Below are 12,305 nucleotides of genomic sequence, written 5' to 3' on the forward strand. Positions count from 1 at the left end.
TTTGCATGTATGTCCCCCGCAAACCTCATGAAATTTGATCTCCACTGGGCACAGTGGCATGTGCCTGTAATCCCAGTTACTAGGAAGGCTCAGTGTGGAGGATCACTTGAGGCCAGGAGGCTGCTGTGTACTACATTTGTGCCTTTGAATAGCCACTGCACTCCAGCCTGGGCAATACAGGAGGACTCAAGTGTCTAAAAGTGGGAAAAAAAAAAAAAAAGAAATTTGATTCCTAATGTTGAAGGTGGTGCTTAATGGGAGGTGTTTGGGTTATAAAAACAAATCCCTCATTAATGGCTTCATGTAGCCGTCTCAGTCATTAGCGAGTTCTCACTCCTATTTGCTCCCAGGAGAGCTGGTCATTAAAAAGAATCTGCCACTTCTCCCTTCTCTTGCTGCTTCTTGTCTGTGATTTCTGCAAACACCAGCTACCCCTGCCTTCTGTCATGAGTGGAAGCAGCCTGAAACCTTCACCAAATGTCCAGTCTTCCAGCCAGCAGAATCATGTGCCAAATGACCCTTTTTTTCTGTGTAAATTACCCAGTTTCAGATATTCATTTATAGCAACATAGACTAAGATAAGTACCTACTGGGAAGCATCTGTAAATTCGGAAAACTGCAAATTTTCAAATATATGTAAATGATACCCGATGACATCTGTATTTAAATGCAGCTTTGCCTGCTGACTTCATTAACATGAGTAACCAACAAAGCAGTCTGTTTTCTGAATAAATAAGCACAGTAGGACGAGGTTCGGTGGTTCACGACTGTAATCCCAGCACTTGGAAAGGCCAAGACAGACAGATTGCTTGTGGTCAGGAGTTCGAGACCAGCCTGGCCAATGTGGTGAAACTGTCTACTAAAAAAAACAAAAATTTGCCAGGCACCTGTTGTCCCAGCTACTCGGGTGGTTGAGGCAGAATAGCTTGAACTCAGGAGGCAGAGGTTGCAGTAAGCAGTCAGCCGCGATCATGCCACTGCACTCAAGCCTGGGTGACAGAACAAGACTGAGTCGCAAAACAAAACAAAACAAAACAAAACAACATAGCAGAAGCAAAAGCACAATTCTAAACATGCAAAGAAAAAAAGAGCATGTTATCTATCTTGGCAGCACTGATATCTGATGCATTTCTAAATGACAATTTCTTTAGATTGCCTTTGAAGTTTCTTAAATAGCAGTAATAGTTTCTTCATTAAGATGTACCATATTTAATGCCAAATTTAGTATTTATCCTTACATTGCCAAGTCCAAGCATAGACACAAAACAGAAGATACTACTCTAAAAAACTAAGCATCCATAAAATGATCCTCAATACTAGAAAATGTTATTAATAATGTCTTAATGTAGCACTTATTTGGAGTTGCTTAATAAAATGTTTTTCAGTCATGTGAAAAACATTACAGTTTCTTTACACAATTTTAAACTTTAAGGTCAGCAATTTGTGCCAGAGGATCTAGAGTAATTCTCAACAGAGGTAGGAATGATGCAATTTTGCCCACCAATGAACATTTGGTAATGCCTACATTTTTTTCATGGCCTGTGGGACTGGTGGGGAGTGCTTCTGGTCTGTAGTGGCAGAACCCAGGTTAGCTGCTAGACATGTTAAAACGCATTGGATGGTCCACTAAACTGTCTTTTAGAAAGTCAATAGTGGCAAGGTTGAGAAAACCTGCTCTTAAAAGAGACTGAAATTATGCATGACACATCAGAGCTAAAAGTATGGAGTCTGGTAACTGAAAATACTCTACACACTCTAAATTCAGGACTACATGGGTTCAAATATCCACCATTTGACTAACAGAATGAATTCAAATAATTTAACCCAAGCTTAAAAATTTCAAAATTTTTGAGATAATCCATGTATTCAAATGCTTAGTTCAGTTCCTGACTTTTTTTTTTTTTTTTTTTTTTGACAGACTTTCACCTTTTTTTTTTAGGCTGGAGTGCAATGGCGCGATCTCGGCTCACTGCAACCTCCGCCTCCTGGGTTCAGGCAATTCTCCTGCCTCAGCCTCCTGAGTAGCTGGGATTACAGGCGTGAGCCACCGCACCCGGCCAGTTCCTGACATTTAAAATGTGTTCCTACTACATTGTAAATATTTAACTGTATACTTATATATTAAAATCCAGTATCAATGTCACTGAATTCCTCTGGTTTCTATGATGTGATGACTTACATACACCTATGTGAAAACTTGCTCTATTCCCCACCTTAAAATTATGAATATACTTCTTGGTCTTTGAAAACCTGTACCATGATTGAGCTCAATGGCTCACACCTGTAATCCCAGCACTCTGGGAGGCTGAGGAGAGTGGATTGCTTACGCTTAGGAGTTCAAGACAAGCCTGGGCAACATGGCAAAACCCTGTCTCTATAAAAAAATAGAGAAATTAGCTGGGCATGGTGGCACATACCTGTAGTCCCAGCTACTTATGGGGCTTGAAGCAGGAGGATCTCTTGAGCCCAGGAGGTCGAGGCTGCAGTGATCCGTGTTTGTACTTCTGCACTCCAGCCTGGGTGACAGAGACTCTGTCTCAAAAATTAAAAAAAAAAAGAAAAAGAAAAAGAAAATCTGCACTAAGGCTCAGCAGCAGAAATTCTCAAGATCTCTTGACCACAAGCACCATGGTTAGCAGTGTTAGACTCAGATTTCAACTTCAATCATAGGACACGAACAACTGATAACCTTGAAAATTGCAACAAAGAGAATGTCAAGTAAAAACCATTGTTAAAAACTGCACACACTTTAACAACAGTCAGTAAGAGAAACTCAAAGATTTCCATTTTGCCAACGTCAGAGGCTTGAGTATCCTTCCCAATTTACTTTTGTATAATTTCCAGTTCCAGTTGTTATGTATGATCTAGTGAAGTTACCAATGGTCAATACACAAAATGGAAGCGTTTTATTAAAGCAGCTTAAAGTCATATTTTCAAACTACAGAAATTCAAGAAATTCTTTAAATTCTAATAGTTAATTTCCCATTCTCTAGTAATTAAGTTCAGAGCAGATTTTCAGCATAAAAAAGTGACACATATCAAGTTTCAGTTATTTATTAATCAGTGTAATCAGCAATAGATTACATTAACATGATTTCATGCATTTAGAGAAGAAATATTTCCTGGTTCAGTGGAAAATTGTGCGGATGGCTTCTGGAAGACCTTCATTTTAAAGCAGCTTTACATTTCACTTAGAAATCTGGACGTTCTTTCTTCAGTTTGCTATAATCCACATTCACAGAGTAGAACTTGGAACAGAAAAAAAGATATTTTAAGTAATCTCAAATACAAAGAGATGGTACAAACGTTTTAGGATTCTTTGTATTTGGTTTTCTATAGTAACAATTACAGACATAAATTTTTAAAAGAATATTTAACAACATAAAGGTCATTCACAGAAAAATACTATACCTAAAATTCCAGCCTTCAAAGATAGTTTTGGCAAGGTAAAAATATTCAATTTACTTCAGAAGAGCAGTATTCGTACAGTCTACTACTTGGAACCTATACCCAAAATTTTCCTATTTCAAAATGAGTAAGAATTCCTTGCCATACATATTTCCAATTTGGTAAGTTTTCATCTTAACTCTACAAGTACATAGAAGAATCGCCAACAGAATAGAGGAATAACAAGAATTACATTCCCTACTTGCTGAATGAACTGCTGTAATTTAGAGGGAGAGATCTTGCAAAAAAAGACGCTAGTAATGTAAGACACTGCTTTGTTTTGTGGCTTACATAACTTTTCAGATATTTTCTCTCTCTCAGTAATTTCCTAACCCAGGCTGTATTCAATATCAAACTGACACTTCACCTCTGGCAATGGCTTTTAAATAATATGGTACTTTTGCTGTTTAAAATTTCCCCAAATTTCTTTATAATCAAAATTAATTTTAGAAATAAATCTTACTGTGATTGCTTAAGAAAAAAACTGTCTCTTACTCCCAGTAACTTTAAAAAAAAAATGACATATTTGAAACTGGTCCAGAATTTCTACTAAGGACACAAGTCCAAATAAGGGTAAAAATCTTGGGTTTACTCATTCTTGTGCCAAAGAATGCTAAAGAGGTCATGCTGTAATTTTTCGACGACTATGTTATTTATCTCCAGAAGAACCACAATTTCAGAATGATACACATTTTCTTCAGGGTTTTTAAGTAAGACGTTCACAAATCTATGTTCATTATTTCTTTAAACCCTTTAATGTCTTCAAATATATCCTAACTTATCTATTGCCAATTGAAAAACTCCTATTTATTTATTTAAAAAATCCTCAGGTTGTAAAGCTTATTCCCAAGTTATTCTTGAGATACAGACAGATACAGGCTTTTACGGACAGAAAATTATACATAAGCCATAAAGCAGTGTTCTTTGTTCTGACAGTGTTCTCTTAAGAAGCAATTAACCTAGACAATGAGATTTCAAATAAAGAAACTACTTGTGCTATCCTCTAACATATTAACAAAATATTAGAAATAATTTACAGAAGGGTCTGCAAATACATATAAAGGAAAGGAAAATAAACATTTTTGGGCTCCTGCCCAGGCACTGGGCTAGATGCTTCATATATATCTTACTTATCACAATAACCCTTCTCATTCTTAATTTATAAAAGAGGTAATTGAGATCAAGTTCTACAACTTGCCAAACACTGAATAAAAAGCAGGATCAAGGCCCTATACCCAAGCAGAGTCGAAAGCACATACATGGTATTTTTGCCAAGGTTCTTAAAACTAAGCAGCCTTCTGATTTATTTGCTTTATACTCAAAATTCTCTCTAGAATTTTAAAACCTGCTTTCAATTTCTCTGCCTCTATTCTTTTTCTCAGTTTAATGCTGGCTACCTTGAGTTTCTGAAACAACAGTTGGGAAGGCACAACATATTCTAATCTTAGCTTTGAGGCGCTTCAACTGTTACTCAGTTGGGAAGTGTTGCTGGGCCCTTAATGCTCAAATCTCACTTTGGTCCTGTCTCTTGATGTTTTATTCATTAGCTTTTGCTAGATTATAGCATGGCAACAAATAACCTGCTGTTATGGACTGAATGTTTATGTCCTCCCAAAATTCATGTTGTAACCCTAAACGCCAATGTGATGGTATTTGGTGGCTGGGCCTTTGAGAGGTAATTAGTTCATGAAGGTGGAATACTCATGACTAATGCCTTTACAAGAGGGTTCACTCCTGTCTTTCCATCTTGTAAGGACATAACTGGGTTGGGTCCTCATCAGGAACAGAATGGTTGCCACCTTGATGTAGACTTCCCTGCCTCTAGACTGTGAGAAATAAATTTGTTGTTTAAGCCACCTGGTCAATGGTATCTCATTATGGCCGCCCAAATTAACACACTCCAATCTTAGTGGCTTACAATAAAAGTTTACTTTTCACTCACATTATATGCCACTTTTATGTTGACTGCTTCATATTTTTTCATTCTAGTTCTAAGGTGAATGAGTAGCCCTTTGTCAATTTTGGTCTCATGAGATGTAAAGGAACAACAGGGGAACCACACAATGGTTTAAGAGTGGTAAGTATCATTTCCTCCAACTCATAATTTCCCAGAACAAGTCACAAATCAAATCTGATATCAGTGGGCTAGAAAAACAAATTCTCTTAGGTGAGACATTGTGAATGATGGAGATAATAATCTAGTCTACCACACTGAATGGTTTTAGGAAAAGTAGTAGGTAGGTTTCATTCACTCCAGGTTCTCAAGTTTCTGGATTTGCTTCCTTTTCATTTTTGTCATTATATAAATGACATTCTTCATCTTTCTAGACTCTGATATCAGTATCACAGCTATTAACAGCCCAGTTATGCCACACACATTAGGTTCTTGTTGCAGCAACATTTTCAGTTTCAGTTCCCAAGACCTCATAGTGGCATGTGTTGTGGTATTTCAGAACATTGGCAAACTGGCTGCGTTATCAGAATCATCTGTTACACTTTTTGAACTACACATACCCACAGACTCCAATACACTCTTTGGTGGAAGGACCAAAGCATGCTAGTTTTTTTGTTTACTTTTTAAATGTTTCTTGTGTGTGAAATTATTTTCTCTGGAATGGACTTGATTTAAATAAATTCATAACACAAGAATAAATGAGGATGCCCATTTATCTTTTTTGAGGCAAAATGTAACACAGAGATGAGACAGCTGTTTCAGCTTAGCCAGTACTTTTTATTTTCTTCTTGTAAGGAGATTGATTTAGGGATTTAGAAGCCAAATTATAATCAGGTTAAGTGGAAAACCCGCAATCAGCAAGGGGTGATCTTAAAAGTTCCTATCAGGCTGTGGGAACAGTGGCTCACACCTGTAATGCCAGCACTGGGAGGGTGAGGCAGGCCGATCAACTTGAGGCCAGGAGTTCAGCCTGGCCAAGATGGTGAAACGCCATCTCTACTAAAAATACAAAAAATCAGCATGTCTATAGTCCCAACTACTTGGGTGAGTAAGGCACGAGAATTGCTTCAGCCTGGAAGGTGGAGGTTGCAGTGAGCCAAGATCACATCAGTTTGCTCCAGCCTGGGCAACAGATTAAGACTCTGTTTCCAAAAAAACCAAGCTGCTATGAGTAATGATAGTCCATCATAGATACATATATGCCAAGGAGTGCTGGACACACTGATTGGGGACCCTGTTCTTGAGAGTGATAAATCAAGAACCGTTGATTTACGCCCTGTGCTGTTGCCACATACACTTTTTTTGATGAAGCAGCTTGATATTATGAAAAAAGTGCATGAGTTAGTGAGTTATAAACTTTAAGCATGTAAACTGTGTAGTATGTGAATGGTACAGTATCTTAATGAAGCTGCCCTTGGTTTTTTGGGTTTTTTTTTTTTTTTTTAGACAGAGTCTTGCTCTGTTGCCCAAGTTGGAGTACAGTCGCATGATCTTGGCTCACTGCAAACTCCACCTCCCAGGTTCCAGTGATTCTCCTGTCTCAGCCTCCCGAGTAGCTGGGATTACAGGTCCCTACTACCATGCCCAGCTAATTTTTTGTATTTTCAGTAGTGATGGGGTTTCACCATATTGGCCAGGTTGATTTCGAACTCCTGATCTCAAGTGATCCTCTGCCTCAGCCTCCCAAAGCGCTGGGATTACAGGCATGAGCTTCCACACCTGACTTGGCTTTGGTTTTGACACCATGAAGGGTCTTTGTATGCAAAAGTTTTTACACATAAGGAAGGTTACGTTTGGGGAAACAATAAACGGTCTCAGTACATGAAATCATTCTCTGGAAGAGTATTTCCACAGATCACTCTAAATTCTCATTCTCCACAACAGACCAGCTGAATCAGAATCTCTGGGGATAATGGTGAAGAATCTGTGTTTCAACAAGCTCTATATACAATGAAGTTTGAGAACACTGTTTTAGACTATCTAAGAACTAAGAAAAAGGTAAATGATAGCTATACTATTTTTCCTTCTTTTCTTATACTAGCAATACAATACCTAGGAAAAGATATTTATTAGAGCAATATACCATTTTCACTTCACAGACTACCTAACAGCTCTTCAAAGTTCAATATTATAGATTTTTACTCATATATCCAGTTTCAAGAAAACCCATCCCATGACAAAACTTATTACAATACAATTTTCAACAATTTTAAAATGATTTTGTAGTATACCTTATATTGATCATTGGGACCTAGTTTGTTCCAGGGCTCTGGGTTATTCTTTCTGTCCCAACTAAAATAAACAAAACATTATGATTATCACAGTAATAAAGGACTATTTAAAATAGTGTTTTGCACTTAAGAATACATTTTGAATAGATCAATGTTATTTTGTATTAGACGAGTATGGTGTCATTTCATTACGAAGCTGAAACAAGAATAGGATCCATAATAAGCAATCTCATATAATCAATTAGAAAAACGGTAGAACACAGAACATCTTGGAGCATTTCTTCTTATCTCTCTCCCTATCACAAGACACTTTTTACCTTTCACAAAAGCTTTCCATTTCAGTAATAAAGTGATATGTAGAAAACTGCATAGAATAATGATGAATCAATCTTTTAATTATCTATTGTTTTTCAACTACAAATGTGGAAGTGCAGGCAAAAAGCATTTACATGTACCAAGAACCAAGATTATTTTATAAAAACAATTATTATCAGGTCAATCTTCAAAACATTACAAGATTTGGTATTAGAAGTTCTACTTTACCAAAGAAAAAAACAAGACTCAGAGAAATTAGATAATTTCATGAAGAAAAAAGTAAATGAAAACAGCAGATTTGACATGTGAATTTATTATATGACTGTAAATGTTTCTTTCTACTACCTGATGTTATCTTCCTGCAGAGACTGTGGCTTCTACACTGCCTTGATAACGTTATCAAAGTTTTAAACATTTTTTTGTTATTTTTTTTATTTTTTATTTTTATTATTATTTTTTTTTAAGAGATGGGTTTCACCATATTGGCCAGGCTAGTCTCAAACCCCTGACCTCGTGATCCGCCCACCTCGGCCTCCCAAAGTGCTGGGATTACAGGCGTGAGCCACTGCACCTGGCCAGTTTTAAACGTTTTTGAGTACTTACCAAACATCTGGATTGAACAATGCCAAACGCAAGAGATACAGGGCTGCTCCCCCACCTCCAGCTCCAATAAATACAAAGAGCGGGATCAACTAGAACCAAACACAAAATAGAGTTAATAACCATGTTCAAAGACTTAAGACACTGGCCAAAGCGAGATTACAGTAGTTTCCACAAATTGATTTCCAAGTCTCAAACTGCTATTGTGCTATTTTGAATTAAAATTTAAATAAAGGTAGATCTTACATTGAGATAAGATTTCCCACAACGGTGTTCTAAAGAAAAGTAATGGAACTTGGAAAGGATATTAAGATGATTATGGTTTAATTGTCTGATTTTTTAATGTGGAGGAAATTTTAAGCACATTTTTAAATTTCTAAGAAAACGTATCAAGTCTTCTTCACCTCTCTAATATTTACACGCCATTCCCATTAAATTTTCTGGCTTCCTTTATCCTGAGGCTTGAAAAACAAGTTCTTTGCAAATGACTTAAGGGTGCCTCCATAAAGATGTATGAAATATAGAGTCTGAATAAGCAAACATAGCTATTACAAATACTGGCTTTAAGCATTATCTCTGAAAACGTATTGCTGCCAATGCTTGCTGCGTATTTAGGAAACTGGATTTAAGACAGATTAAAGATTGCATAGACTTTCAGCTCTACCATACGTTGGTGTGCCGGGGGAAAATGAGAAGCGAAAGAACTTAACTGCAATTAAATTCCGCACTACGACACTTCCCCAGATGCAACGACGTACAGACAAAGTGAGGATTACAAGATTACGGACCCCTCTTATTTACCAAAAGGCCTGGTGGTGCAATAGGGTGAATACAAGACCCTTAAGAAATGGTATAACACATAGGGAACCTGACCTATGCTAGTCTCTGACCCAGACAGCGAACATCTATCTCTCCTGGACCGCACAACCTGCCAAAGAGCGCGGCCACCAGACTGTTCCAATATTCACCAGCTTTTTTTTCCTAGCAGTGTCCCTCACCTTCTGCCTACCAGACAAAACCCCACCATGCATGGCATAGAAGGTCACAGCTCAGAGGCCTGGGGCAACTAACATGACACTAGGAGAGGCAGGATCTGGTCTGACGGACAGTGACTGTAAATGAGGGCGCTCCCAGGGGACAGAAGGAGGCGCAACCCCACACAAGGATAAGATAAGACATTAGAAGAGAGGTCACGAACTTACGCTCGGATGCTTCTTGGCCTGACCTAAGATGTGGCGGAGCATGTTTGCGGCAGAGACCTCCGATTGGAAAGAAGAAAATGAGCCCAGCCACCAAGCTCCGGGCTAAGTAGTATCTGCACTGACCCTGTGCGGACTTCCAAAGTCACCTAGGACCTCCTACCTGAAGGACCCTTGGCTGGGAGGGCAGCCTGCGACAGGAGGGCCCGGATGCAACTGTCCTTAACAGTGCCTGCTTAGATCTAACTACTCGCATGTCCGTCCTGACCTGGTCGGACTATCATCATTCCACTTCCTAGAGAAAAAAGCCTTCCGTGCCGTGCTATGCATATTTCTGGAGGGAAATGTTTTTGTAAAAACGAGGACCCTTCCATTGACGAGACAGGCACTTTCCGAGGGGGCCATGTATTGAAAAATGCGGCCGACGCCGGGGCGCATGGGCCGCGCGCCCAGCGAGTGAGATTCTCTACCGCGGCGCCTGAGAGCCGGGTCCGCGCGCCGAGGCCCTGCGTGCGCGCGTGCAGGGCGCGCGCCAGCCGGCTGTGACTGCCGCTGAGGGAGCTGCGCGGCGCCTCTGGGAGCCGAGCGCCGGTCGCCTGGAGGGCAGGTCGGGTCTCTTCCCTCTAAGGTCAGCGGCTGCGGTTTGAGAAGACTGCAGCTGCATCCTGTCTTAGGCTGTCGCAGACAAGCGGAAGTTAAAAACTAGTAAATGACTAAAAGATGGTAATAGTTCTGGCAGTGTAATTTCTAAACCCTCAGATCCTTGCCCTCGGGTGAAAGTAGCCACAAAGACCTTTGCGACACGCTACTGTCCCCTCTCCCTGGTCCCAGATTGTATCCTTAAAATGTGTTTTCAGTGATCGTATACCTACAGATAATCTTTCCCACCACCCCAATCCAATTTTCATTTGTCTTTTTGTTTTGTTTTGTTTTTACTCGAAGGTCTTCCATAGGACAGGCTTTATGGATAGACCCTTGGGATAAAACGTGCGCTCTGAACCCTCTCCAATCTCATACCTAGCTTAAAGCCTTAATCAAATGATCAAGCAAGTATTAATAACTGGGACTAGAAATTATAGAAGGCTCCACTGGCACTTACAGTAGATCTGAAGGAGGAGTAAATATTACACAGGTGAAAACGGAAGATGCAGGTGTACAGGGCGGAGGTAATACACGTGAAGGTCTGAAGCTAGTGAAGACTTCCGAGGAGCTGTATGAGGTCTGGTGTGGTTGTAAGAGGGAGAGCAAGGTGGGGATCAGATCTGCTGGACCAATAACCGCTTACATATCATGGGTTTTATGTTGAGAGCTTGGGAAAGTTGTAGTTTGAAATGATCGCTTTGTCTATGAAGAATGGATTAGAAGGGATAAGCATGAAAGGGGAGGGACCTATGAAGGGACCATTGCAATAGTCCATAGTCTGTGTGAGAGATAATGGTAGCTTGAACTACCATTCAAGAATGTAATGATGAGAAAAAAAGATTCCAGAGATATTTAGAAGGTGGCACCAGCAGGACTTGGTGGTTGATCATCAGGGAGTGAGGAGAAGGGAGTTAATAATTTCAGAGGTTCAGTTTTGAGCAGCTCTGTGTTTGTTGATGCCAGTTACTGAAATAAGAAGCCATAGAAAATGATGTGTAAGTGCCTATGTAAAAATTCAAGTGGATTTCTATGGGGCTGAAGAGATCTACACTCGAAGCATAAATTTGGGACTCAGTTTATTGATAAGAAATGAAACCACATGACTGAATGCAATTACTTAGGGAGAGAAGGTTGAGTGAGAATTTAGAGGACACAGAGCCAAGGAATTTCAACTTGTAATGCTTAGAAGAGGAGGTGTGACCACTAGGTAGAAAAAAACAAATAGATGGTGGCTGTTGAGGTCGTATGTCAGGAAGCTTATCAAGACTGGTGTCTTTTTTCATTCATTCAGCAAATCTTCCTTAAGTACCTACTCCCCACTAGGTACTGTTCTAGCCACTAGAGCTACAGCAGTGAAGGACAAAGTTATTCTGCCCTAATGGAGCTTACATACTAATTGAGGAAGACAAACAATAAGCAAATGAGGTAATTTTTAGATAGTGACAAGCCAATGAAACAGAATAATGAGGCAGAAAATGACATGAAAGAGGTGGAGGAGAGAAGGTTACTTTTGGTAGAGAGGACAGGGAAGGTCCTTCTGAGGATATCTGAGATGAAACTTAAATGAAAGGAAGGAGGTAACCTGGTAAAGATCTGGGAAGAACACTTCACTTGGCAAGATAAATGATTTTGAAATTTAAAAAAGGAAGAAGAAGAAAAAAAGTGCTCAAAAAAGTATCAGTGTGGCTGACCCATAACTAAGGAGAACAAGAGGGAAGTGAGAGCAAAAAGTAGAGTCTGAAGGTCCATGTCCAATTCTCTGACATGCACCTTACAGGCTATGGTAAGGAGCATTATTGTGTTAAAAGATCAGCACAAAAACATGGCAAATACTTAGAAGTGAACAAAGAAACCTTAGTGAGTGTAGATAAGCTTTCAGCAAATAAATTGGAAGAAGGGAGACCTCTTCTTCCAATA

At 39.3% G+C, this 12,305-nt stretch overlaps 1 protein-coding gene across 1 annotated transcript; it reads right to left on the reverse strand.

The window, feature by feature from the left end:
- Window positions 1–3,038: 3,038 nt before the first annotated feature.
- On the reverse strand, window positions 3,039–10,426 carry NDUFA4 (NDUFA4 mitochondrial complex associated). The gene is made up of 4 exons (XM_017525214.2): window positions 9,750–10,426; window positions 8,551–8,639; window positions 7,633–7,693; window positions 3,039–3,248 (listed from the first exon to the last, which is right to left on the reverse strand). Exons 1-4 carry the CDS (start codon window positions 9,789–9,791, stop codon window positions 3,192–3,194), a joined length of 249 nt encoding a protein of 82 aa, XP_017380703.1. The 5' UTR covers window positions 9,792–10,426; the 3' UTR covers window positions 3,039–3,191.
- Window positions 10,427–12,305: the final 1,879 nt, after the last annotated feature.

This window comes from Cebus imitator, unplaced genomic scaffold (assembly GCF_001604975.1).
Source record: "Cebus imitator isolate Cc_AM_T3 unplaced genomic scaffold, Cebus_imitator-1.0 Scaffold37, whole genome shotgun sequence".
NCBI lineage: Eukaryota > Metazoa > Chordata > Mammalia > Primates > Cebidae > Cebus > Cebus imitator.